This window comes from Fusarium graminearum, chromosome 1, assembly GCF_000240135.3.
Source record: "Fusarium graminearum PH-1 chromosome 1, whole genome shotgun sequence".
In the NCBI taxonomy this organism is placed as follows: Eukaryota; Fungi; Ascomycota; class Sordariomycetes; order Hypocreales; family Nectriaceae; genus Fusarium; species Fusarium graminearum.
This window is the reverse complement of record NC_026474.1, coordinates 4059982-4086782: the sequence shown is the minus strand read 5'-3', so window position 1 is coordinate 4086782 and position 26801 is coordinate 4059982. Positions and strand designations below refer to the sequence as shown.

Below are 26801 nucleotides of genomic sequence, written 5' to 3'. Positions count from 1 at the left end.
ATATCCGGGCCAACGATTCGCCGTCTCGATCTGGCTGACTAAGCCTGATTCGAGCATGCACATATTTTCTCAAAAGCGGGTGCAGTTCGAAGAATCTTTCTTTTTTCTGTATCCTAAAATGGGCTCATGATGATTCTCACATAATCATATGATAGGAAGAGAATGAACGCTCTCTTTAAGAGAGCATGATCTCAAATTCGAATCTGAAGCTCTATTATTCCACTTTGTTTCTTGTACCCTCAAACATCATTCTCGTTCGCGATACGAGAGAGCATCTCTACGAAATTATGCCTTGTCGATTAGCTGCGCATTCTTTTTTGCAGAGTTTTAGAACAATCTCTCGTCTTGTCCTATACGCTAGATTGAGTCACGGTCAATACAGCTAATAAGTATTAACTGTGACATGCTTTAATTGTATTGGATTATATCTTGATACCGGTTCTGTGCATGTTACCAGCCAACAAACCTCTTGATTCCTGGTGCTCAACTGCCACCCGGCTTTGCTCTATAATTCGTTGCTTGAGCGGATCTAATTCAAAGACATGGTCAATATGTGACATATGCTTGATCCTTGAACTCTTGAGTCGAGAAACGCTCCTTGTATGCTTGCAGGCCTACGTTCAAAGTAATCACCAGGCTAGAGGTTCAGATCATAGTAAATTACGCTTCAAACCACTAGTCGGCTCAGCAACCTGTCTAGAGCATCACAAAGCATCACAATAATGGGGTTCGAAGTTATTGTGCTCTTCAAGCTAATAATAACTACTCGTGCACCCAGCTTCACTACTATCGAGCTCCTATTTATGTACATGCCTGCAGTTTGTGAGCAAGGTGTCAGAAAACTTGGTTGCCACAAAAACAAGAGACGAAATTAAGAACTCGGCTCGAGCTATTTTAAATCATACTTGTTGGTGTTTTATTATTGCACCTTCAAGCTCAGCGGTAAGCTTTTCTGTTAACCCCCTGGGTGGTTTATTAAAAGCCAGGGGTCTCACGCAGTGACCCCCAGCTGAGAAACGTCATTTGCAGAGCGTCCAATCCAGCCAAGTACCTTAGTATGTTGGACATTTGTCTATAATGCCCAAACCTCATCTTCGTCCAAACACCAGCTGAACCCTACGGAGCCCAACTGCTATCATTCATAAGTTCCTTATATTTGCATCTTTTTCTGGCTTCAACTCAATTGATCATGGTTCAAGCTTAAATTTGAATCCATTCCGCAATCGCTGTCTTGGACGCGCTGAACCCTGAATTTATCTGTCCCGTCCCATACCATCCATCATTCTGTCCAAAATGGAACATTCCTCACCAGCCTGGTCTTCACAGGCTCCCTCGCCCGAAAAGTCATGCGAACTATATATACGCGACTACCCTCATCGATCCATCGCCATCGTATCATTCTCCCATACCCTAATATTTCGATATACTACGTCTACCAGTGAAGCCATCGCGAACGGCTCGCTTACATCCCTAGCTGCGATTACAAGACCCCGCGGGAACGTCGGCGAGACTGTAGTGTCGAAATGCATGGTTGAATTCGCACCCGTTTCCAAGAACCTACTACAAGACTATCGTCGTCTAACTCATCGACCGATTTATGGGACATTGGGCTTGATCACAGTCAACGGCGAGGTCTTTCTATCCATCATTACACATGCGACTCGGGCTGCAACCCTACGGCCTGGTGAGACGGTAGAACGTATAGGTGGAGTCGCATTCTACTGCCTAAGCAGCGCCGACTATGACGATGTCGTTCCTCTCGAACCGCTCGATCCCGAGTTTTCAGATGCTGCATCGGTGCAGTCCGGTCCTTACGGTCAAGGCCTTGGTCGAAGGGAGGTGGCCATAGAGCATCCTTGCCATGAGTTGCGCAACCTACTCAGCAACGGAACATTTTACTACAGTACAGACTTTGACCTGACAAACCGACTCCAAGATAGGTTCGTTGCTACCACGCTCCTAAGCGAACCCTACTGACAAACTGCAGACCGATCAATTCCAACTCCTTTGAGATTGACAATTTTGATGATGGGTTCCTCTGGAACTCATTCATGATCAGCCCCCTTGTGCAATTTCGTTCTCGACTCATGCCACACGAGCGGGCATCTCTCGATTCATCACGGATACTTACTTCAGCAATCCGTGGGTTTTGTAAGACAATGACTATCCCATTGAGCTCTTCGCCCATAAAGAATGCCAAGTCAGGGATGCCCTCTTTCATGACGCTGATATCTCGGCTGTCTTGTCGCAGAGCTGGAACTCGCTTCAATTCACGAGGCATCGACGATGATGGGCATGTAGCAAACTTTGTCGAAACTGAAACCACTTTCTGGAGTCCAGCAGGGACAATGTTTTCGTATGCTCAAGTGCGTGGGTCTGTTCCAGTGTTTTGGGAGCAGGCGGCCGACCTTATTCCAGGTCGTCAGAAGATCACAGTTACCAGATCTCCAGATGGGACTCAACCTGCTTTCAACAAACATTTTGAGGAGCTTGAGCAATCCTATGGAGCAGTTCATGTCATCAACCTTCTTAGTGAGACTAAGCCGGGTGAGGTCGAGCTCAGTAACCTATACCATAATGGCATCAAACATTGCCCTTTGAGCCGCGCAGGACAGGATGGATCTTCAGACCATGCTCTCCTACGAGAGACAAATTACGATTTTCATGCCGAGACAAAAGGACCTGCTGGATACGAGGCCGCTCGGGATATTCGCCGCTATATTGAAAACTCCACTGATGGGTTCGCATACTTCCTTGCAGAGGAGACAAACGAGCCAAGCTATGAGCACGATAGCTCTGGACATGCGCGCATGGTGGTCGTGCTTCAACAGGAGGGTGTTTTCCGGACCAACTGTCTTGACTGTCTCGACCGAACCAATCTCATACAGACAATGATTTCACAAATGGCAGTCGAGGCTTTCCTAGGACACCGGGGCGAATATGCCGCGTCCGACTTCTGGATGAGACATTCCAGTCTCTGGGCAGACAATGGCGATTCCTTGTCCAAGACCTACGCCGGAACAGGCGCTCTCAAGTCATCGTTTACACGCCATGGCAAAATGTCACTGGCCGGAGCTGTCGCCGACGTTCGCAAATCTGTGCAGCGTATCTACCACAACAACTTTCTCGACCCATCCCGTCAGATCACCATTGATATGCTTCTGGGTCGTCTTGTTGGGCAAGCGCCGGTTCTTCTGTTCGATCCTATCAGCGACTTCGTATCATCAGAGCTAGCCAAGAGAAGTGGCGAATTCACTTCATACAACAGTATCACGATATGGGTTGGCACTTTCAATCTCAACGGACGTACAGAAGGCGTCGACGATGATCTTGGTCCTTGGTTATTCCCAGAAACCCTGGGTAACGCCCAGCCAGATATATTTGTGGTGGGATTCCAAGAGATCGTCGAGCTCAGTCCTCAACAGATCATGAACAGCGATCCATCACGGAAGAATCTGTGGGAACAAGCTGTAAAACGTAACCTAAACGAGCGACAGAAGCGGTTAGGAGGTGAGAGATATGTGCTGCTACGAAGTGGGCAACTTGTCGGTGCAGCACTATGCATTTTTGTCAAGACGCCTAGTCTGGCCAGCATTAAGAACGTCGAGGGCAGCGTAAAGAAGACGGGTATGTCTGGCATGGCTGGAAACAAGGGTGCAGTGGCAATCCGATTCGACTACGCCAACACTCATATCTGCTTTGTTACGGCTCATTTGGCCGCTGGATTTTCTAACTACGACGAACGCAACCGTGATTACGCCACGATTCACCACGGTTTACGTTTCCAGAGGAATCGTGGAATTGATGACCATGGTGAGCGCATCTTGATACCCCTTGCATTGCATTGTGATATTGTACTGACACGAACAGACGCTGTGATCTGGTTAGGTGACTTTAACTATCGTATTGGTCTCAACTCAGAAACCGCACGAGCTCTCGTGAAGAAACGTGACTTTGAGACGCTGTATGAGAACGACCAGCTCAATCTCCAGATGGTAGCTGGGCTGTCATTCCCATTTTATTCCGAAGCTCGAATTACGTTCCCACCCACATACAAGTTCGACATTGGGACCGATAACTACGATACCTCGTATGTGTCTCGCGTAATCCATGTATCGTTGCATGTACATATATACTGACTGGGATATAGTGAGAAGGCTCGCATTCCTGCGTGGACAGACCGTATCCTCCGGAAGGGGTCTAACCTGAGACAACTGCTGTACAACTCGGCACCTCTCAAATTCTCTGATCATCGACCTGTCCATGCTGCATTTGAGTGTAGAGTGAGCATTGTCGACGAACAGTTACGGGAAACGATCAGTAAGGAGCTGTATCAACACCGAAAGGCGGATGTTGGGGACACAACGGCTCATCTCGGCACTGGTGAGGATAGTGACGATGAAGATCTTATCGGCTACGATTCTATCGAGCCTGGGCTGCCTCCTGCGAGTTCAGATCGCCAGAAATGGTGGCTCGATAACAAACAGCCTGCTCGTGCCGCGGTGCCTGTGCCCAAGCCCAGGAGTGGACAAGCTGTCGGGCTCAATCCCAACCGTCCCTCGAATCCATTTGGTCTCACAGATGAGCCAGACTGGATCTCCATCCCAAGGTCATCCTCAAAGGCATCATTGTCGAGTATGTCAAGCTCGCCATTCGAAAAGGTCAGCTTGCCTAACTCCATGGCATCAGCCTCGAGCATCCAGCCTCGGAAACTACCTCCGCCATATGATCCATCAGCATTGCCAGCCAAGGTGGGACGTATCAACCTTATGGATGATCAAACTCCCATGGGTCATGTAGAGACACCACCTCCACCCCCACCCCCTCGACGAGGAACATCAGGAGTGGCACCGAGCACCGGGTTTGGTCTTAATAGAGTACAGACGCAGCCACAGCCACTACCACCACCTCTGAGGTCGGCATCAGCAGCTTCGCACGCTTCTCAGTACTCGCAAAACAGCAAGGGTGGTAAACCGGCGCCTCCAGTAGCAAAGAAACCGGCACATTTGTCAACTTCACCCAGCTCGAGCCCAAGGTTGAGTCACAGCATCATGGACGACGACTTTAGACCACCTTTGCCGTCAAGGGCTCAAACCGGGGGTCCTATGGCAGGTTCTCAATCACAAGGCCATGGAGTTGCGGCAAGGAAACCTGTAGGTATGCCGAAGCAAGGGATGAACGGAACGGGTCCAAATCCATCAAGCCCGATCGGTGGCATGGTGGGTGGGGTGCCATCGCGCCGACCCGCACCGCCGGTGCAGCCCAAGCCGCAATTATCACAGTCAAACCAACACCGAGGGCAAGGGTCGGTTGATTTGTTAGGTTCGCTGGACGAAAGTCAGGACGTAGGATGGGAGACGTTGAAGCCAAGCACAAGAGCATAACAAAATGAATAGCATTGCAAACAGTTGGTATTTGGATGCGTAGGCGTTTTGGGGCCGGTTTGACTGTGGTTTGGTGTGTTCAGATGTTAGGAATAGGCTTATCTGTCTTTCTGTCGTGCATTGGAACATGGTTATTGGTACGGCATAAAAGTTCAGGTGAATTCTAGCTGTTATCTTGACGTTTCCTTCACCGGTTGATGGTGTTCATGTTGAGTATGTTTCAGGACATGTGAGCCAACAAGTGAATCAGTGTGACCACTTTTTGTGAAGCCATTAGTCGGTCACGCAAAGCCCTGAGCGCCCAGCATTCGCTTGGCGGTATGTCAACATGTTGGAGCCATTCTGATCGCCAAGATGCAACCAATTTACTCGATCCCGTTTAGAGAACTGCATGTCGGGTGATACGCCGCCACTAGGATGAAAAAGTCGCGAGATGTGAGACTATTGTTACCCTGTAGATGTGAGATGGAGGGATTTTAGGATTGGCTCAGGCCTCATATGACTTTGTTTTGCCCCCCCCCCCCCGGAAACAAACAAACAATTGATCTTGAATCTCCAATCAATTTGCATGCAAAGGTCTGGGGTTGTTGATCTTGTTGGATTTTTGCCGCCGCCGTCTGAATATCCGGTCGGTTTCGATTCACGATACTCACTCTGCTGACTCTTGAATGGCGGTCTCGTTACTACTAGTCCAGATTCTTGTCCGATACAGTTCAGGCTAAGCCTGGGTTGAACCGAAAGGCAGCACTAGATTTAGTTTAGCAACCAGCTTCAACGTTTTGATCATATGGGATGTTGCCGATATCCACACATTAGGTTTTTTAATGGGTGAAAAACCTTTTGTGTCGTGCATGAACTTGGTGATTCTGAACAAACTCAAAGCCTCTAATAACTACTACTGACTTTTCCGCTGCCCTGCGACTTTGAGTCATTGAATGTAGGGTATAAAGAAGCAGGTGTTGTGCATGTATGGATACTGAGCGCATTGCATTGCATTGCATGGGTCGACTGCTGAAGTACGGATACATAAGAGGAGCTGGCAGGCCCTCCGGCTCTTCTCTCTATAGGAGCAGAGAGGTAGGTACCGTACCCTGTCGTTGAGCACGAGACCTTGACCCTGAGGGATCTAGACCGATGTTGATCACTTTATCAATCACATAACACCCTTGCTTGTCGTCCCTTTTCAATCACATCTCCCCTCGTCTCTCCTCATTCTCTCTCTCCACATCGAATATAGCTCCTCTGATACTGTTGGAATAAACAATTGCTCACAGGAGGTCCAGTAAACCGACTTCAACATCACGAATCAATACTTTGCCCCCTTCTTCTATATTCAACTCCACTTCTCATCGTTTCGTTCGTTCGCTTCTGGCCCGCGCTCAAGAACCCGCCTTCCAAGAGAGATCGTCCCCGGTCCGTGGTCCCATTAGCTTCCCAATCCAACCACTCTCGAACCGAGAAAACCGTTCCTACCTCCTACCTGAGTCTACCTACCTTGTTTCTCGTAAACCTTGATCGCAATTTCTCCCTTTTAAGTCCTTTTCTTCAACGAGGAACCATCATCCACTTAACTCCTCCTTTCTTTTCTCTTTGTCTTCTTGACTGTTCCCGGTATCTTGGCCCCCCAGGCTCTCTAGTATCAGTCAACGCTCTTCTTTGGCATTGTTTCTTCAAGATATCAATTGGCAAGAAACAAAACGCTTGGACCTATTGATCTTAGTGTGATTCCCTCACGATCACACGAGTCATTGGCGTGAACGGATGAATTTGCTCGACGACGGCAAACAAAACACTGTCATGTCCATGTGAAAACAGGAATTGAGACTCTGGTCGCCAATTTTACATCTTCATTAGAAGTGAACAAGAAGAAGAAAAAAAGCAAAACCATCGAATATCAACACCAAAGCTCCATCCAGCTGGCCTCGGACTCATAATACACGATATCACCTATAGTGTGATAGTCCATCTTCTTCCTACCAGTCGCCTATTCTTACATACGACCACTGCAAAAAAGAAGTTCGCGCCCTGCCGAGCAACATCGACACCTTAATACAAGTTTGAACAAACTCATAATCAACCATGGGTGGTATCACAGATCCCCGGATCAAGGTCAACCCCCTTATGCCTCCGGCAAAGCAAGAGCGCATCCATGTCTGGCGAACCGAAGTCGCTTCTGCTCTCCACCTCCCCACGGCCCCGTCTCTGTCGTCGTCTGTATCATCATCATCCGCCGCGACACCAGATCTCGACCCGGATACATCTTTCGCCACGCCCCCATCACCAGCTGGATCTAGACCACGAAGCCTGTGGAAGCGACTCAGCTGGCGCTTTGGACCCAAGAGACGCACTGCTGTCAACATGGCTGCTGCTGCCGCCGAGCTACCCCCTGATGGCCGCACGGCTATGTACCGTGGGCTTGAGACCAGGGAGCCGAGGGGTGGCGATATGGACGAGGAGGGCGGTATATTGGAGAGGGATAGCGAGCGAGGAAATGGGTTGAGAGAGAAGCAAGAAAGGCTGGCACGGGCAGCCAGATTACTCAACCGCGACGGCGAGGAACGGTAACGCACTGGCTGGTTGATGCATCACTCGCTATGCCGAATGTGTGTCCCTCTCTAATCACGAAAGCCCTGGCGCCAGTAATATTTTTAATAGGGAAGCCGGGGTCATGTCGACATGTGTCATGATATAGTATTTATTCTTCATTAATTGATGTCCTTAACAGGCAGTGTCAAGCGCGTACGAAAGCACGCGCATGCAACTAATATTTCTAATCTTGGGTACGAGTGACATGCGACGATTGTGCCATGAGACATGTCAATTCCATAAGCGCCAGTTGGGCCCAGGCACTTGTGAGAAGGCGAAACTGGATAACGGCGGCCAACGTATCAAGGCTTTAAACGCCTTTCGGGGCAAACGACACCAGGACAGAACCTTCTGAAAGGCCTCGGGAGGAAAGAAGCGAAATGAGACAACGTCACAACCTTTCTTCTCGGTACCTGTGAGCAAAAAATGTAAGGGGGTGTAACTTTGGGGGGAAGTGGTCTTTTTTAGAAGTAACAGAAAACGATTCATCTCCATCTTCTTTCACCAGGGCACGGTCTGATAACAGGCCGATAGACAGGAACGAAAAGACAGGAACAATATAAGACAAGGGGGAGAAAGCCGTAAACATGAGAAAGCCTTCTTTGGTGGCGATCCATCGGGATGGGCTAGGCCCTGTCCACTTCTTAATGAACAACAAGACGGGAATAGAATAGAGAGAGATACACAAATGCTAGGTGCTAGACATGGGCCAAGGATAAAAGGTGAAAAGGGGGGGGGAAACTTTGCGATTTATCTGCCAGGTAAAAAGAAAAAAAACAAGAGCCGTCATCATCATCAGAGGTTGGCGGTCGATTTTCTTCAAGAGTCCGACGAACGAACGAGACGAAAGATTCCACGCTGCAACACTTTCCCTTTCCCAGAACCAGACCCTTATTGATTCATTCCTCCCTCTCCATCGCCGTGAAAAAAAGCAACGCACCGCGCAAAAAGAAGAAGCCTCGTACTATCATCCAGCCCGCCCAAGACAGTCCCAGCTATCCGTGTGTCCAGGGGCAGACAAGTGTAACCGGGGCGAGAATACATCTCGGTTCCTATATGCCGAGACGCATGTGGTATCGAGGGGGATTATTGATAGATTTAGGAGGCAGGAGCAGGCGCGGGCTCCTCAGCAGCCTCCTCGGCGGGCTTGGCAGCCTCGCCCTCCTCCTTCTTGGGAGCATCAGCAGCACCGGCAGCCTCACCCTCGGCGCTGTCGGAAGAGGTCCAGAGGGTAAGGTTGTCGCGGAGAAGCTGCATGATGAGGGTGCTGTCACGGTAAGACTCCTCAGACAGGGAGTCGAGCTCGGCAATAGCATCGTCGAAGGCCTGCTTCGCGAGGTGGCAAGCACGGTCGGGGGAGTTCAAGATCTCGTAGTAGAAGACGGAGAAGTTGAGGGCAAGACCCAGACGGATGGGGTGAGTAGGAGTGAGCTCAGTCTGAGCAACATCGGTAGCGCTCTGTGGTTGGGCACAACTGTCAGCGAGGGGCACCAGGGGCCCGGATCTTGCGGCATGTGACTGTGGTGGGGGGATTTAGCCTTACCTTGTAAGCATCGTGGGCAGCGGTGGCAGCACCCTTGCGCTTCTCACCGGAGGCGAACTCAGCGAGGTAACGGTGGTAGTCACCCTTCCTGTAGATTGAAAATGAACCTGGTCAGCTACGATACCAAATAATTAAAGGTGTATTGCAATTTTTTTCCTTTCAGGAAAAAAAAAACACGCATATGTCGAAATGGGTGTAGTGGTTGGTGCATGAGCACAAAAAGGGCGGAAAGCGAGGGGCCTCAGGCCAGAGGCGGGGAAGATAAAAACGCACATCTTGTGGTAGAAGACCTTGGACTCGCCAGTGGCAGCGTTGGGGATAAGGAAGTCGTCCAAAACGTCGAGGACATCCTGGCAGACCTTCTCGAGCTCGGTCTCGATCTTGTTGCGGTAGTCCTTGATGGTCGAAACGTGCTTGTCGGATCCCTTAGACTCCTCCTTCTGCTCGATCGAGGAGATAATGCGCCACGAGGCACGTCGGGTACCGACAACGTTCTTGTAGGCAACGCTGAGAAGGTTACGCTCGTCAACGGTGAGCTCTCCACCCAGCTTGGCCACCTCCTTCATGTAGGTGACCATCTCATCGTAGCGCTCAGCCTGCTCGCAAAGGCGGGCGAGGAAGGTCTTGCTATATTGAGGTTAGCGAAACGGTGTCCTGTGGCTTGACGTTTTAAAACCCGTCGAGCTAGACAAGATGTCGAGCGCCGATGCTGTCGGGAGAGAAGCGGCCGGGGGACATGTGGACAAACCTTTCACGCTATCGCACCATGAGAGTTAGCATCGAAACAACATTTGCTAGGGAGATAGGGACAGTGAGCGACGAGTTGGGGGTAGAGACAGCCAGCGCTACATGAAGGGCAAACAAGAGATCCAAACGAGCATCGTGAGCTGCATGACTATGCTGTAGAGGCCATGAACCGGGAATTATCGTGAAATCTTGTGATGTTGATGCCGCTCATGTTGGGCTTCGACTGAGGGGTTGTGTGGGCTTCGGCGGGAGCAGGCCGAGCAGGAAAAGGGACATGAGACCCTTTCCCCCAGCAGAGGGGAAAGTGGTGTAGCAGAATAAGGACTTACCTCAGTGGCCATTGTGGAAGATTTTGGGTATTGGTTTGATAGAAAAGAGGAAGCGGTCGTAACGGAAAAGAAAGTTAGAAGTTGAGGTTGAGTAAGAAGATGGGAATTTTTGGAGGTTGAGATTTGGGGGGTGAGAAGAGGGAGCGAGATGAAAGGCAACCAGCGACAGTAATCTCAGGTAAGGTACTAAGAGAACGAGAGAGTGACTGGGAGTGGGCGGGCTGTGGAGGTGGGGTCATTTGCTCAGAGCCAGCAATGGAGCATTGGACCCGACAGGCAGGCCGCACAGTATGGCGGCGGTCGGTAGGTACCTTGTGCATTAAATTTCGGCAGCCTAGGCGCCAACCCACGCCTACTGCCCGCCAGCGATTTGGGGGTTCACATCGCTAACAACAGCACATCACAGCAGAGGTGGACGGCCCTGGTCATGTTGATGTGGGCTGTTGATTTCTTTTTTCTCACCGGGCTACCTCGACACCGCTCGCTTCTCTCTCTGAAGTACCTACAGTGCAGTTCATACCTACCTGAGCAGCTGAGGCAAGTCGGGTAAACCTGTTAGTGTCGTTCTCACTCACATGGAACCCAGTCACCGCTCTGATATTCAACGTAACCGACACTATGTACTTAGCGATTCGAAGAGAGGAAATCAGACAAAAAGTAAAAAAGGGGGTAGGCTACTGAATCTCCCCGTCAAGCGGAACACATCCCCGTTGAAAAGTTTAGACTGAAATATGGGCAATATAGCTGCCCGCCTCACCCAAATTGCACCCTCAATCGACGACTCCATGGACAGAAATTGCAGGCTGTCTACTAAGGTACACCTGCCCAGGCACCTGCCAGGTTAGTAGTAGGCACCAATTGAATGCAAACAATGAAAACCAGCCACGTGAGTGCGAAAAAAATAGAAAAAAGGAATAGGTGACGACACGCAAAGCTTCCATCTCCTTCACCCCTCTTCTATTGTGCTACTACGGATACAAACAAAACAAATCCAACCCAAGTATTTGATCTTGATGGTCCTGGCACGTCATATTCCGTTGATTCCTTCATGTTTTCGTTACAATCGAGTCCCCTTTACTAGCAGGTAGATAGATATTCACTTTACTTAGCATTAAGCATGTACAAATCAGTTCAGGTAGAGTCAATTACTGTGTCTTTACTTGGTAAAATCACAATTCTATCTGCCTTTTGCATGAGATAGGATCCCGTCAAGTCAGCCTCGTTGTGGCTTAGTTGGGAAGAGATCCATTCATCCCCCCTGTTTGGTTATCTATGCCTGCCACAACAGCAATTCGTGTCTCACAACGAATCAAACAAGACTGAGACCTGAGAGAAGAGTTTTAGATTGAAGGTGGGAACCTACCATTCAGACGCCTTCTCCCACTCATGAAACTCCTAGAGACAAGGCGAGAGTGAGATGAACTCATTTCCTAGGCTGGGCTCGTCCGCCTTGTAATTATATTAGCCGCCCACTCCGGCGTCTGTAAGACTCATCCAACCCAACCACCTGCTATTAGCCAGCGCAAAGTAACTTGAACTTTATGACTCTGTTCTCAACCCTAACTCTGAGACAACTGTTGCGATGTTGGTATCAGGTTTGGTCCCGCTCGCTGAAACATGGAGCAAGTTCACGACAATACCCATTTCAAACAATTCATTTGAAGTCAGGCTCATGCATAGTTCAGAGGCAATGCCGTGAGTTGTCAACTTGTTAATCACTATCACTACCTACCTAGTACCTACCTACCCTATGCATCAGTCCACTATCAAATCTCGAGATCTGCCCATCTTATTATTGTGTATCAACAGAACCATCCCTGTATGTTTCTTCAAGATGGACACTCATTCCGCTTGGAAATGCAACCCGACCCATCCCATACCGCAAGCGTCGAGAATCCACGAACCTGGATGCGGGAACTCTTTTATCTTGTTCTAGACGATATCCTAGCCTGTTTCATGAACTGCACTCAACTACATAGTAGTGGTGCAAGTATAGTTGTCAAATGGTTTTAGCAACTCACTTACCAGCTAACAGATCATTCTTCAAACAATCTGACACAGTTCGTTAAAGAAGTCAGTGCAATGCAGCTCGCTCGTCATCTTGAGCAACCCCTTATTACTGATAGAATGACTCTCTTCTAGTCCCCACGGACCCATCTGTAATCAACCGAAGCCCACGTTCCACCAAAGGCGGAACCAATTTTGCCTCAAGTACAGAGTACCGTTCAGCTCATAATAGAGTACACATCCATAGATGGATTTTGTTTCTCTCTTGGTGAGTATACGGTTTCGATGTGTGAATGGATGTTAGAAGTTGATTGCGCACGCCATATCAAGTTGACATAGATACTCTGGTTGAAATAGACATTGACTTTCCGGCGTTTTCTTCTTTTCTTTCTTTCTCACAAACCTTCATCAATACGAAGACACTTTGTGGTCATTTGACCTCGAATGACCCTGTCTTTACTTGACATATTAACTTAACTTGTGGAGCTTTCCGTTCGGTCTAGCCCGTGGTCGTTGCGGGAGTGGCCGGGGACCGTGAGTTGGCAGCTGGAAAATCGTAGGAGTGTATCCGTTCCGAGTAAGAGTCAACAGTCTGGTATACAACACCCAGTAAAGTTGAAAGTTACGTTACTGTGGCTGTCATGTCTTTCGGTTGGCGATCACGCTCACAAACATGCTCATAACTTAGAAAACACGGGATGCCTATTGGTAAACACTACTCGCTTGTCGTCAAGTTAAATCGCCTAATTAATAATGCATTAAAGGTATCGTCAATACAAGGCTTTTCGCAGACTTGTAAACGCCAAGCAAAATCACAGTTCCTCAGTATCTGGGCCCAAGCCTTGATATCGTCCTCTACCCCAGTCTGCGGGATCTCCTCCAGGTACACAAAGGCCCAATCTCCAGAAATAGTCCCGGTGCGCAAACAAGAGCTGCCACAGCTTGAATCTCGAAGGGAAACCATTCGGCTCCGCCAACTTGTCCGAGGCCGTCCAAAGGTTCCTAGCGTGAAACAACCGGCGGGTAGTCATCCATAACGAATCATCTGCTCCTGCTATGCACTTGGGGTCGTTGTCGCCGATACACATGTAGATATCAGACTCGGAAGGGGTCAGTTCTTGCTTGGTGATGTATACCTCGCCCGCGTGTGACTTGTAGCCCCATTCACTTAGAGGTAGAAGAGGTACAGGATCTTCTTTGTGAGTTACCCGCCTGAATTCGCGCCCTTCTGGGTTATTGTCATCATTTAGATAAAATACTTCATCCACGAAGCGGGCTAGACCTTCGTTTCCGACGCGTGGCTCACCAAACGTGGTGACGATAACATTTTCCCATCCCAGCGACACCTTCAATTCCAGAGCAGCAAGACAAGCAACAGAGCCCCCTAGACTGTGCCCGACGAGCTGTATTGGATAAGAGGGGTATTGTAATCTTAGCTGCCTCAGCTGTGGAAGAACGAACTGTCGAGTATTCTTCCATGACTGGAGAAAGCCCATGTGTACAGTACAATTCGTACATGTGTGTTCAGGTTCGTTGGGAGGCTCACTGCCACCATGATCTGGGGATGGATATGGCACATACTCCTGAGGAACAGTGCTCAAGTCAACAATCGTATTGGCAATGCTGTAGGTTCCACGGAAGGCTACTACGATAGCAGGCTCGCCGGCGGTCAAGTCACCGCTATCACCATGCTGCGCCACCCCATGGTCTACGGCGATGTATCCGCAGCTGTCGCTTAGCAAAGGGCCAGTGTTCCATGCGTTGATGAGAGACAGACTGGGGAAGTCATTGCATCGTGACACGCAGTTGAATGGTTTTCTCACGCCTGTTGTGCCGATGCAGTAGGCGATGTCTACAAGTCGTGATAGACGTTCGAGAGTCGCAAAGAAGGGTACTGAAATGCCTTTCGGTGACGGTGCGCTTGGGTTGGGGCTGTGTTTTTGCGATGATGATCCAGGATTACTGAGAGCGAGAGTCGAGGTAGCCAAGATGAGCTGAACGGTGATGAGGCTCAATGAATCCGCAAGTTTGAACCGCATAACGGATTGAGATTTGCGGTGAGAATATGTAATTAAGACGAGTCGTAAACGCGGCTGTAGACGTACACTGCGCTCTGAAAATGTCGAGAAGAATGGATCCAAGCTTAATAGCAGGTCAATAGCTCATAGGTGATAGTCCGCATTAGGAGAGGAGGGAACAACAGCGAACTTATGCATAATAGAGGCTGTTGCTTTTGTTGGGGATGAATCTAATTTAGTCCCAGAAGAAAGTGACGATGGAATCTCGAGTCGATCAAGTGAAGACGTCAAGATCAGGGTTGACAGGTCTCGTGAGTGACACCTCAAATTGTTGAGGTCATACCCTCTTTGACCGTGATGAGCAGTACCTGATTAGTCTGCCAAATGACCAGCAATGCAGAGGTTCCCGAGAATTGAGGGGATGTGAGTGGCTGAATGAGCCTGTCCTACCCCGGATTCTCTATTAGGCCCGCTTTAGTACTTGGCAGACCATTCCACAAGAGTTCCTGAACAATTCACCATGCATCTCAGGTACGAATAATTCTATGTCTTGGACCCGGAACTGGATGTTGAATATTCTATTTCTATTCTATCATCAAAAAAGACATTATGTTTCATTTTCGAGTCTGAAGCTCCGGATTTCCCGTCTCTCATGTGGCTCGAATAACCAAAAGAGTCGTGCTTATAACACTCTACATAGTACCCCTGGCACAACGTACCAGAAAAATTACAAGATCCTATATTGTACAAATCAAAGCATCTAGACTGGAGGCTGTCTGGACGGCTGAAGGCTAGTGAAACCGGACTTGTGGTCTGTTGAGTTGGATGTGCAACTGCCAGTCCTGGAACACTTGAGAGGGAGCATAACGCTTCCGCTGGCCTCGTATGGTAGGCTCCTATACAATATGTTAACAACCAAAATGTCTTCGACTTGTATATCGGGGTTACTTACCCATCCTCTTGGCTGCAGACCTTCTCCATCATCCAAAGCTTCTGGTAATCACCGTCCCACAGAAACTCGACAGCACGGTCATCACACGCGAATCGGTCGGTGCCCATCCCAGTGATAGGCTCTGAGGAAGAGTTCTTGTGGCAGGGAGTTGTCAAATCTGTGTCTTCGTCCAAGAAGGTAAAGTCGAAGCCAGTAAGGGTTTTGCCGCCATCCTTAGACTCTGCCTTGAAGTTGCGGATATGGTAGGTATCGGGCAGTGTGCAGCCGTTGTCCTCGGCGGCTGACAGGCTCTGGGGGACTGCATAGGCATGGGCGGCCCAGGTAGTAGGGAGGGCAGAGAGAATAACGAGTCCGATATGCATTGTGAGAGTACGGGTCTTGTATAATATTGGATATCCAGGTAGGAGGGAATAGAGTAGTAGTCAAGACGATAAGGTTATTAAGAAGGTAGTGAGATATGGTTTAGAGAAAGTGATGGATTTTCACGTCGAGGCATGACTAGTTATAAACCTATCGAGCAAGGCCATATGGAGAACACGACGTCAGAGTCGTAGTAGTTTCTTTGGTTGGCTTCTCCTTGCCTTACCGAACACGCGGCCCAGCATACCATTAAAACGGGCCTGTTATCCTCTTCGGCGTGTTCGTGTAATCCGATTTCACCTGCCGATCTTCCTGAGTCCGCAAAGCAGACATGGAGTTTACGGATTAGAGGTGAGGATCCGTCAGTAGGTAGTGTTATTGATTGGATGCCGATCATGTTTCATGTTTGCTGGGTCGGAGGTTTAATAATGGATTTGTCCTCTGTATGGACAGTGCACGTTTACCGGTATCTCAGCGGTTAGTTGTCTGTTGGTCACGGATAGAGTGTGTAACGATGCTATTCGCGTCGAGTGCTACAATAATAGAAGCGTGATGTCGTCATGAGAATTGATTGGATTGAGAAGCGATCATTGAAAGTCTGGAGGTGCGTCTGCACGTTCCTGTTAAACACAGATAGGATTGATGCACTCTTTGAGACTCGGTTGCCGATCATAATGTGCATTGAATCATACCCTTAAGTGATCTCCCACATCAGGGTCTGAGAGGCTGGGAGGCAACCAAGTAACGGTAGCAGGGGACGAGCCTGGCAGGTTACTACCTCGTTGCGTTAATAATCTATCTCTCGAGGGAGGTTGTTTGCCCCAATGCGTGGATGCTCAATCGAATCCGGGTATCTCAGGTGTTCTAAGAAGCGAGCTGTACCTAGGAGAGCCTTGGCATTCATCGGCAGTCGAGAAGATAAATATTTTGTCTTTGGTGCGAGCTTCCTCTTGTTAAGTCATGTCATAAATTGACGTCAATAGAAACCATCTATATTGATGTTGGACGATGAAAAGGTCTTCCTTACAGGTTTATCTTAGGTCGTAGTAGCTCGAGGTTCCAATTGCATTTACGCCACAAGCCAGCCACATCGCTAAAAATTTACCCCTCCGGCACGTGACCCACAGATTGCAAAACTTTTAACTCCTCTCGATCTTTTTGTGATCCCTCTTCGTGTTGGAATTATTCTCGATCAACCCTTCGACTAACCCATCCAGCAAAAATGGCCGCTGATACCCCCGCGAAGTCCGGTCTGGCCGTTGGCCTCAACAAGGGCCACGTACGTTTACCTGTCGCAGTCTCACCTCGTGGAGGATCTCTGCTTCGCCTTCGCGACGGATGACGGCGCGACGAAATCCAACTAGCAGACGATGGACGCTGACATTTGTCGCCGATATTACAGAAAACTACCCCCCGTGTTGTCAAGCCCCGTGTTTCCCGAACCAAGGGTCACCTGAGCAAGCGCACCGCTTTCGTTCGCGAGGTTGTCAAGGAGGTTGCTGGGTAAGTCGATACAATTTTACTTCGAGGAGATGGGGAATCGAGCTGGGAGAGGATACCCGATGGACGAACCGACTGGGTATTGGTTACTTGTGCTGGTGCGGCTATCTGTGTCTGTACTCGCTCTCGATTTTGCCGGATGAGGAGGAGCTATATCAAATTTATGTCAAGATTCTTACTGACCATCGTTTTTCACAGCCTCGCCCCCTACGAGCGCCGAGTCATCGAGTTGCTCCGCAACTCCAAGGACAAGCGTGCCCGTAAGCTCGCTAAGAAGAGAGTACGTCGAACCGCAGAAGCAATACCGAAACGTTTCCCGATATACATACTAACTCATCTCACAGCTCGGTACCTTCGGCCGTGCCAAGGCCAAGGTCGACGAGCTCCAGCGTGTCATCGCTGAGTCTCGCCGTGCTGGTCACTAAATCGCTTAATCTGATTTCTGGGAATCTGGAACCGAATGGGGTTCGCATGGATTGGCGTGGTCACGGTATGATCTAAAAAATTAACGGCTTTGATGCTCCGTGGCAAAGAAGCTGCGGCTCACCGGAATACCAACACTTTCAAGCAATTTATGGCATAATGATCAAGCCACGCTCCTACCAGTTTACTCCGTGACAGCCTTTATCTTTTCAGTGTGAAGTTTGTCGTACAACATGAATATGATTATGCCGATAGCGATGCATTTCGCTTTATACGCTGACTAACTTCTGGTTTACTACGTGATACTACCAACTCCGATGAATGACCATTGATGCTTGTCTAAAATGTTTCCAACAACCGTTTACTACCTACCCATGTAGTAGCTGCCTATTTCTTTCCTAGCTTGAGCCACTTGGGTATTTTCTTCGCAATCTTATCTCCCGATCCCTCATCCTTCTCTGTTGGTGTTCGCCGAGCCACGGAAACATCCTCGCCCTTCTCATCAGGAGTGACAGGTTCGGGGACCTTGACTTGTTGACCTTGTTGAGCGATATTGGCCTTGAGGAAAGCTTTTTTCCGCACAGCTAATGGCACAACGTCGTCCCAGACCAAGTTAATAAGAGTTCTTCCAGACATTTTATAGGCCTTTATCAGTCCATTGCTGGAGCTGGGGTCGTCCTTGATTACGATTTTGGTTCCGGGAAGAACAAGATGGAAAGGTTGGTCGTTATGGGCCATGACATGTCGAACAGCGTCGTACAGGAACTGCCCACTATGCGATGGGCTCACCTCCCAGTCGCTGCTGGTGTTGTCTGGGAATCTGACCTTGACGAGAATGGATTTGATGGCGTTGATCTTGGCAGCTTCTGCGGCAGCCTTCTCTTCTAACTCTTTATCCGAAAGTAGTCGCCTGTTTCTTGAGTTTTCCTGCAATCGAGCTTGGTGGAGCTGCGCGTGCGCAATGGTGGGAGCGAAGTCTGTTTCGGGAGCGGGAGCCAAAGCTGCTGCAGGCGTTGAACCTGAAGGCGCGAGGAAGACGTTTACAGGTGCCAGTGGGTCATTAGACTGAGAAGAGTCGACTTCCATATCATCTTCTGTAGCAGTCTCGGGTCCTTTCTCCTGCTGAACCGGAATCACCGCCGGGGACTGTTCTGCCTGGACATCCGCCATTTTGGAGTCAGCCACCTCTTGTGGTGCTTGCTCTTCCTGTTTCTCTACTTCTTCCGTTGAAACAAGCTCGGCCTCTTGTTTTGTTGTCGGTGCCTCCTCCTTCTGGTATTCTTCGTCTGTTTCCTTGAAGAATTGGCCGATTTCTGTCATGGCGTCGAATAGTGTCTTGTCTGTCTGACGATAGGACAATCTGATCAAAACACTTCCAGAGTTGTATCCGAGTTGTGACAGTGTCTTCTGGAAGTCTGTGAAAGACGAGAGTTCTCTACCCATAATGTTCAAGACGGGTTCTTCGTAGTGCAACTGCCCGCTGCCGCTTCCTGAGCTGTTTTCCATACACGCAACCCCGCGGGCCGTGATGTTGATGTTCTTTCCATTACTCGCCTCGCCACTCTCGAATTGGCGTAGAACCTTCCATATGGTTAGATCGCTGGGGAACTTTTTGATCAGCCTTCCACCTGGTATTTCGCGACCATCGGGGGGTGGGATTTGAAGAGCGACTTGAATGGCGGAGGGTGTTTTTGACTTCTGCACAAGCTCGAGCTTTGCGCCAGGACTTAGACCAGAAGTACGAAAAGGGATGGAAAGATCAACTGTTTTTTGCCGGTGCCTGAAAGAAGATGATATCAATATCTGGCCAGAGAAAGTGATAGGATGTGCATGGACTCACTTGACGAGATATTTGTCACTGGAGAGGTTAAGTCTTCGGCATGCTTCCTCCAATACATCAATTAGGTATGTTCCAGGCGTGACTTTGATAGTAGCCCGCCGCAAGTCGGATGCTATCACAACGACGTTGGTTGCCATGGAATAGGTAGAGTCAGGTAAGAAATAACGATGCAAAGTTTATGTAGGTATGAACCAGGAACGTTGTGAACTGTTGATCAAAGACGACCGCGGGGAGGTTGAGCTTGGTTGGCGGTGATGTAAGCAGGCAGCTAATAAAGACGAAAGCGTGTGCACGGCGGGGTTACAGCGTAGGGGGCCTTGAGCTAAGTCCACGGGCAGTATGGAGTAGGAAGAGGACTCGGGCAGGTAGTAGGCAGCCGCGAGTTATGAATGATTTCCATGGCAATTACCACAGGATATTCCTTACCTCAGTGCCGACAAAGGTATGGATATGAATACTAGAAGCTTCTACAGATAAGACCATCTAATGCTATCTGTAAATTACAGGGCATTAGTTTCAATCAAGTATCAAGCGCCAAGCTCTTCAGCCACTTCTTCAACCTGCTGTACGGATTTGACAAGTCGTGCTGTAAAGACTGTGATTCACGACGCCAAATATATTTATCTGTCACCCTTGTATCGTTCCTACAACTGGAGCTACAGAGGTGAATGAGATCATTACTCTGGGTTTCTTAAACTGTGAGCTTACCTAGCACAACCTGAGCTATCTGCTGCGCCTCAGACGCCACAGCTCTCAGGCTGCTTCAGTCAACGTGGACCTCCACTTCACTGAGCTGCTTCTTCCCGGCCGCGCCAGACCGTGTTTGCCTTGCCAGCCCGCCTGTACGTACCTTTCAGAGCAGCAACGCAACCTCATTGCACTGCACCTTTTGTAGCTCCAGTTCAGTGACGGGAGCTTCAACCATCCATCTTGCAATCCCTCGACTCCACGTCAACCTCCCCAACAACCCACTGACGCGACGATACGATACGATACGATACGATACGAATTAGCGACAGCCGAACACTTGGCTTCATATAACGATCCCTTGCTCAAATCGTCCTCGGCTTCCTCTCGATAAGACGGTCGCTGGTTGACGTCGATTGTCCAACCTCGCATCTACCTATTCACTTTTAACAAGCCATCATGGTATGTCAACAATGATCTTGCCAGCTGTTGTTACTTTCCCAAGCTAATTGCATCAATTTGATAAACAGTCGTCTCCCTTCTCGATAAGTTCGTCTGGACCGCTCGTCGTCATACCAATGATCATATAAAGCTAACCTCCCCTCCCTCACAGACGGCGGTGCCTGTGTCGCCATGGTCGGCAAGGACTGTGTCGCCATCGCATGCGATCTTCGTCTTGGTCTCCAGGCCCTTACTGTTTCCAACGACTTCCCCAAGATCTTCCAGTACGGCGATGTCTTCCTTGGTCTGACTGGCCTGGCCACCGATGTGAACACCGTGAGCGACCTCTTCCGCTACAAGGTCAACATGTACCGCCTGCGTGAGGAGCGCGATATCGCACCTCGTACCTTCGCCAACCTCGTCTCTTCGTCCCTTTACGAGCGCCGTTTCGGTCCTTACTTTGTGTCTCCTGTTGTCGCTGGCCTAGATCCCAAGACCGGCAAGCCTTTCATCTGCGGCTTCGACAGTATTGGCTGCATCGATTTTGCCAAGGACTTTATTGTCTCTGGTACCGCTTCAGAGCAGCTCTTTGGCATGTGTGAGGGTCTCTGGGAACCCGATCTGGTGCGTACTTGGACGGTGCAGGCCAGAAGCTATATCCCAGTCTGGCTTGGATATTACATTGCTCAAGGTTGAAATGCTAATAGTCCCTTCTATAGGAGCCCGATGCCCTTTTCGAGACCATCTCCCAGTCTTTGCTCAACGCCGTTGACCGTGATGCTCTTTCCGGCTGGGGTGCCCACGTTTACATTATCGAGAAGGACAAGGTTACCAAGCGATTACTAAAGGGACGACAGGATTAGAGCGTCGGCGTTATGACAACTACAAGAATAGAGCGGGACAAGGAGTGGTTTATGTATTCTGTATGAATAGATACTCAGCCGAAATTAACCGCTGGGTAATGAGAATGCACTTCCTCGTCTTGCTTCTACTTTGGCACATGCATGGGTAATTAATGTTTATGAAATGAAGGATTGCAGAACATATTCTTTGGTTCTACTAATTCTTCTATGTACCAATGTTTCCCCGCAGTATAACTGCATATCATATGGCTACAGACTGACTTTCCTCATTTCAGGAGGACAGCGAAAGCCTCACAGGGTGCTAGCTTGATCTCACCACTGTTCAAGTCATTGAGTGTCCTTCCCGCTGGACTAGTCAGCACCTCTCGAGCCTCGCCAGGTAACTTCCATGCAACGGAATCCACTGAGAAGTTGCACACGACGAGAGCCGTCTCCCCGCTATCAGCCCGTCGTGAGTACGCAAAGATCTTGTCGTTGGACTCGTCCACGAGTTGGAAGTTACCATAGACAAAGATATCCTTGTACTCCTTGCGCTTCCCAAGTACTTGACGATAACAGCTGTACACAGAGTTGGAATCTGATGTCTGTGAAGCAGCGTTGATGTCGGTATAGTTGTCGTTGACGCGCATCCACGGGTTGGCATCAGCAGTGGTGAAGCCTGCGTTTGGGCTTGCATCCCATTGCATAGGGGTACGAGCGTTGTCACGAGACTTCCTTTGATACTCGACCTTGTAGGAATTCTGGGCTGCAACATCATCATTCTTGTGAAGACTGTAGGAGCTGTTAGCACATGCTGATCTATGGGCGCTGGCTAACTTACTCCCAATGTTTAAGACAGTCAAGGTCCTTGTACTCTTCCAAGTCCCAGTCCTTCGGAACATTGGTCATACCAATCTCCTGGCCTTGGTAGATGAAGGGTGTGCCTGACTGGAAGCCGAGGAAGAGTGCGATCAGTTTCGCGCTGGCAACGCGATGCTCAGGATCATCGTGGACGAAGCGGCTGACAGCTCGTGGCTGATCGTGGTTCTCCAGGTACAGCGCGTTCCAGCCTTCGTTGTCGTACATGAACCTCTGCCACTTGAGGGTTGTAGCCTTCAGCTCTGATAGTTTCCAGGATCTGGGCGTGAACTTGCCTTCGACGCCGTGATCAAGATCCATCCTAATTTTCTCAGCTCACTGTTCACAAAACACAGAAAAGATAAAGGTCGACTTACAGCTCAAAATGGAAGATCATGCTCAGCTCTCCTCGGTCACCGTGCACAGCCTTGATCAACTCCCTCTCATCATGAACACAAGGCATTTCACCAACACTAAAGGCATCGTACTCCTGGAGAATGCTACCGATTTCCTTGAGGAACTCATGACACCTAGGACCACATGCATAGTACTCTGTCCCACGGAGGACAGTCTTGTCTGAGTCGGGGAATGCTTGGTCCTTGCTGACAAAGTTGATGACGTCCATGCGGAAACCATCGACGCCTCGGTCAAGCCAGAAGCGCATTACCTGGTGGACCTGTTTTCTGACCGCTGGGTTCTCCCAGTTGAGATCTGGCTGCTGCTTGCAGAAGAGGCAGAGGTAGTACTCATCTGTGATCTCGTCGTACTCCCAGGCACTTCCTGCGATGGGTGAGCTTTTGTGGTCACAAGTCTTGATGAAGGAATAGGGGTGTATTTACCCTGGAAGTGAGCATCCCAGTTGTTGGGGGGGTGTCTGTTTCCGTCTGCATCGTACTTTGCAGGCTTCCAGATATACCAGTCTCGGTAGGGGTTGTCCTTGGACTTGCGAGACTCCTTGAACCACTCGTGTTGGTCGCTGGTGTGGTTCATCACCAAATCGAGAACAAGTTTCATTCCTCGCTCATGTAGTTTGTCTTTGAGAACATCAACATCAGAGACGTTGCCATACGGAGGATCAACGGTGTAGTAGTCGCTGATATCGTACCCCTGTCCCGATATCAGTTTGAATGAATATGGCATTTAAAGAGGTGACAAACCATATCAACCTGGGGACTCTTGAAGATGGGAGAAAGCCATATGATATCAACGCCCAAGTCTTTGAGGTAGTCAACTCGAGAGATGATACCTTTGAGGTCACCAACACCAGAGCCTGTGGAGTCTTGGTAAGACGCAGGGTATATTTGATATACCGAGCTCTCTTTCCACCAAGCTCGTAGAGTTTGACCTGTACTACCCATGGCTGTTTCTTGGTGGGGTGAATCTGGTTATGGGCGAAACTTCTTGTGGTGTCTAGCGGTCTGTTAGCTATATACATCTTGAGCGCTCCTCGCACGTGAGAATGGTCGCTCGTGATCAGAGACAAACTCACGATCAACCAATTGATGGACTTTTTGACAGACACACTGTGCGTTCTACGTCCGTCTCTACCGAAATATCCGAATAGAAATGAGTCGTTCAGATCGTTGTATCAGAGACGAGTCCGGTACTGAGGCTCTAACACGAGCTGATGGATGGATTGTCGATGCGGGGTGTTCACTGATCTCCAAAGTTCTAACGACTGAGTCGTGTTACACGGCGTCTTATTGTTCAATCGTTCTGTAGGAGAAAAGTCACAAGGAAACACTTTACAATAGCTACCCATAGCGGTAGTTCTTGATCATTTAATAGACAACACGGAGTAATTCCCGGAGAGATTGTCGCAACAGCAGATTGGTGCCCCTCTACAGGGTAAATTGTTCGTCTCCATATTGGTATACTTTCTTGGTGAGATATTTACGGTGTAGTATGATATGAGATCTGCAAAATATAACTTGCCGGTTTGCTTGCTAGTCATGCATTCGTTTCACCTTGTTATCGTGTCCGTTGCGATACCTACCAATCAGACACCATAGTAGCGGTATTTGAAATTACGATTCATGATAGATAACCTACACTCATCTCCTCAAATTGTAGAGGGATTGAAACAGCGTGGTTCAATTACAAGTATTAGTTGGAAGCGGGATGATGCAGATGTAGTGTTTATCATTATTAGAAAACGTCCGAAATGCTGTGCAACCACCTATTAACCAAAGATGCTCAAAGGAGCCCGTTGAGCATGAATACTTGGGAAAGATGCAAGCCAGTTTCCACTTTTGTCACAATCTCTAAGTACTATCTAGATAAGTCAGGTACTATTAACCGTGGTTCATAGGCCAAGTGCCGTTACAAAAGAAGATGATTAAATATTTCTTCTGTTTTATACTGCAGCTACGTCTCGAATGTCGCTTCGGAGGAGAGATCAAGCAAATATGGGATACAGCAACACACGCAATGGACTCACCCAATTGATCAATAGGTAGGTAGCTTGTGTACATAGTAATGCCAGCCAAAGGCCAAACATCCAATTTAACAACACCATAAGCCGGTGACATATACCGAGCTTATTTTGACAGGAGCACACTGACGGAATTACTTGCACCTATCAGTGTTACAGACCAAGGCAGGAGAGTCTTGTTCGTTTCACTCTGACACTAAATATAAACGAGCGCTCTCTCAGTCCAATCGGCTATATGGCTCCAGCTCAACCCCCAAGAGAATTAGCGAGGCATGTTTGAGTTATGGGGTTCAACCTATGTCCAACGGACTTACGGGTACTATCGTTGACTTCAGGGGTCGATTGACGAAGAAGAGGACAGTTGTCTTGCTGCATTCCTTGATACCTTCCTGAGGGTCCAAAACAACAAGGCAACGCCCAGCAACCCACCTGTGCAAATGCAATACATACTGTGTCGTTAGAATTAGATATACGACCTTGTTTGTAGCACAGAACTCAACGTTACAGCCGAGCTATCAGCTACCGACCAACATGGATACCAGATCAAAGCTTTTAGAAGCACAGACAAAGAAAAAGTTGTTGGTTTATGGGTTACGGCATAGAGGCTGAAAGATACCATTGTGCAAACCCTGGTTCAACCCTCATCGCCGAGGCTTAGACCACGGACCAACAAAGGAACTGTCAATAATGATGAAATGGGAAAGAAAGCAACTGAGACCCTGAACTAGGCAAGGAACCATACCTTGTCGCTACCTTTTTGTGAGCATATGGTAGGTGCGATTCCACTGCCGTGTCTTATTCATTTCCAGTTAGCTATATGTGATGCTGACTTGAAGGAACATGAGACGAAGTATCCGTATCTGCATTCGTACAGACAGTGCATTCATTAGTACTTGGACTCTTCAAATTTGTGTTTGGTCGCAAAAGTTGCCTGCCTGGATGTTGTATGCAAGATTCAATATAGAGTAGTTAGTTACAGGTTATGTGGGCAAATGAGGCACAGCAAGCAACAAGTCTTTCATACTACATAGTATGGTTTTGGTTGGTTTGTTGAATGCTGTCTTTATGTAATTTAACCGGAAAAACAACTGGCTTGTTAAAACGACAATCGAAATTCTAAAAGGCTGCGTTTATTTGTATGCCATTGCATTCATTTCTTACAACGTTTTTCTTTCCCGTCTCGTAAACCAAAACACACCAGGCCAAAACAAAGGCTCACATGGACGGACCTGATACTTGGGCAGTGGAGGGATATCCATTAGTGGGTTACTGGTTCGTTACATCCGCTTCAAGTGGAAGCTCTTTTACCTAGTAGCGACCTACCTTTCCTTGCTCGGCACCCTAAACGCTTAGGTACGCTTAGCAGGGTTATAGGCTAAGAAGCACTGAGGATGATCACCTAGCCCAGCTGTGGAATTACGCTAAAAATCAAACCAGCCTCTCTTTTATCCTTGGACGACAGGCTTGACATGGACCTTGGACCATGACCCATGCATTCTAACGAATGGACCCCAGTCACACTCCCCCAGGTTGAAAGCGCCATGACCAAGACCAAAACAGTCAGCATAATAGGTACCAGGTATCGACAATTGATTGATTCACATTTCTCTGCTTGCTTGTTTGCTCTGTCTACCTTACAAAGAGCATTGCACTAGCTACACTACAACCTAGGACACATGTACACTCTTTAGAGGTAGCTATACTTTCTGGCCTTGACTTTCAAAACAGAAACATCTCTTATCTTGATCTCGTCAGGAACAGGAACTGGTACAAGCCCAGGAACTGGAACTCAGCCTCTCAGCCTCTTGCTCGCATTCTCAGACATGACGTGAACGCAAGCACTGCCTATT

At 48.7% G+C, this 26801-nt stretch overlaps 9 protein-coding genes across 9 annotated transcripts; 4 read left to right on the top strand and 5 right to left on the bottom strand.

Annotated features, from left to right (window-relative positions):
- Window positions 1–1293: 1293 nt before the first annotated feature.
- On the top strand, window positions 1294–5384 carry FGSG_01243 (uncharacterized protein; the record flags this gene model as incomplete). Its single annotated transcript, XM_011318716.1, has 4 exons — window positions 1294–1940; window positions 1988–3813; window positions 3871–4090; window positions 4151–5384. The coding sequence occupies 4 exons, from the start codon at window positions 1294–1296 to the stop codon at window positions 5382–5384; spliced, it is 3927 nt and encodes a 1308-aa protein (XP_011317018.1).
- Window positions 5385–7463: 2079 nt separating this feature from the next.
- FGSG_01242 (uncharacterized protein) lies at window positions 7464–7949 on the top strand (the record flags this gene model as incomplete). Its single annotated transcript, XM_011318715.1, has 1 exon — window positions 7464–7949. One exon carries the CDS (start codon window positions 7464–7466, stop codon window positions 7947–7949), a length of 486 nt encoding a protein of 161 aa, XP_011317017.1.
- Window positions 7592–10710, bottom strand: FGSG_01241 (uncharacterized protein). Its single transcript, XM_011318714.1, has 5 exons — window positions 10590–10710; window positions 10262–10269; window positions 9787–10140; window positions 9514–9601; window positions 7592–9428 (listed from the first exon to the last, which is right to left on the bottom strand). Exons 1-5 carry the CDS (start codon window positions 10599–10601, stop codon window positions 9069–9071), a joined length of 822 nt encoding a protein of 273 aa, XP_011317016.1. The 5' UTR covers window positions 10602–10710; the 3' UTR covers window positions 7592–9068.
- Window positions 10711–13408: 2698 nt separating this feature from the next.
- Window positions 13409–14635, bottom strand: FGSG_01240 (uncharacterized protein; the record flags this gene model as incomplete). The annotated part of the gene is made up of 1 exon (XM_011318713.1): window positions 13409–14635. The coding sequence occupies one exon, from the start codon at window positions 14633–14635 to the stop codon at window positions 13409–13411; it is 1227 nt and encodes a 408-aa protein (XP_011317015.1).
- Window positions 14636–15374: 739 nt separating this feature from the next.
- On the bottom strand, window positions 15375–15928 carry FGSG_01239 (uncharacterized protein; the record flags this gene model as incomplete). Its single annotated transcript, XM_011318712.1, has 2 exons — window positions 15375–15510; window positions 15567–15928. 2 exons carry the CDS (start codon window positions 15926–15928, stop codon window positions 15375–15377), a joined length of 498 nt encoding a protein of 165 aa, XP_011317014.1.
- A 1185-nt stretch (window positions 15929–17113) lies between these two features.
- FGSG_01238 (uncharacterized protein) lies at window positions 17114–18036 on the top strand. The gene is made up of 4 exons (XM_011318711.1): window positions 17114–17205; window positions 17329–17429; window positions 17625–17706; window positions 17771–18036. Exons 1-4 carry the CDS (start codon window positions 17149–17151, stop codon window positions 17849–17851), a joined length of 321 nt encoding a protein of 106 aa, XP_011317013.1. The 5' UTR covers window positions 17114–17148; the 3' UTR covers window positions 17852–18036.
- A 200-nt stretch (window positions 18037–18236) lies between these two features.
- FGSG_01237 (uncharacterized protein) lies at window positions 18237–19826 on the bottom strand (the record flags this gene model as incomplete). The annotated part of the gene is made up of 2 exons (XM_011318710.1): window positions 18237–19629; window positions 19690–19826. The coding sequence occupies 2 exons, from the start codon at window positions 19824–19826 to the stop codon at window positions 18237–18239; spliced, it is 1530 nt and encodes a 509-aa protein (XP_011317012.1).
- Window positions 19827–20628: 802 nt separating this feature from the next.
- On the top strand, window positions 20629–21807 carry FGSG_01236 (proteasome component PUP3). The gene is made up of 3 exons (XM_011318709.1): window positions 20629–20838; window positions 20907–21441; window positions 21537–21807. The coding sequence occupies exons 2-3, from the start codon at window positions 21010–21012 to the stop codon at window positions 21678–21680; spliced, it is 576 nt and encodes a 191-aa protein (XP_011317011.1). The 5' UTR covers window positions 20629–20838; window positions 20907–21009; the 3' UTR covers window positions 21681–21807.
- A 139-nt stretch (window positions 21808–21946) lies between these two features.
- Window positions 21947–23875, bottom strand: FGSG_01235 (oligo-1,6-glucosidase; the record flags this gene model as incomplete). The annotated part of the gene is made up of 5 exons (XM_011318708.1): window positions 21947–22451; window positions 22501–22839; window positions 22895–23297; window positions 23357–23624; window positions 23675–23875. The coding sequence occupies 5 exons, from the start codon at window positions 23873–23875 to the stop codon at window positions 21947–21949; spliced, it is 1716 nt and encodes a 571-aa protein (XP_011317010.1).
- Between the last annotated feature and the right edge of the window lie 2926 nt (window positions 23876–26801).

Bases quoted from the DNA above. Each gene is read 5' to 3' on its own strand.
- FGSG_01241 (XM_011318714.1), bottom strand. The intron at 9,602-9,786 runs GTGCGTTTTTAT...TTCAATCTACAG, and splicing joins AAGGTCTTCTACCACAAGAT to GAAGGGTGACTACCACCGTT. The intron at 9,429-9,513 runs GTAAGGCTAAAT...GCCCAACCACAG, and splicing joins CTGCCCACGATGCTTACAAG to AGCGCTACCGATGTTGCTCA.
- FGSG_01238 (XM_011318711.1), top strand. From the start codon at position 17,149: ATGGCCGCTGATACCCCCGCGAAGTCCGGTCTGGCCGTTGGCCTCAAC. The intron at 17,206-17,328 runs GTACGTTTACCT...CCGATATTACAG, and splicing joins TTGGCCTCAACAAGGGCCAC to AAAACTACCCCCCGTGTTGT. The intron at 17,430-17,624 runs GTAAGTCGATAC...CGTTTTTCACAG, and splicing joins GTTGTCAAGGAGGTTGCTGG to CCTCGCCCCCTACGAGCGCC.
- FGSG_01236 (XM_011318709.1), top strand. From the start codon at position 21,010: ATGGTCGGCAAGGACTGTGTCGCCATCGCATGCGATCTTCGTCTTGGT. The intron at 21,442-21,536 runs GTGCGTACTTGG...TCCCTTCTATAG, and splicing joins GTCTCTGGGAACCCGATCTG to GAGCCCGATGCCCTTTTCGA.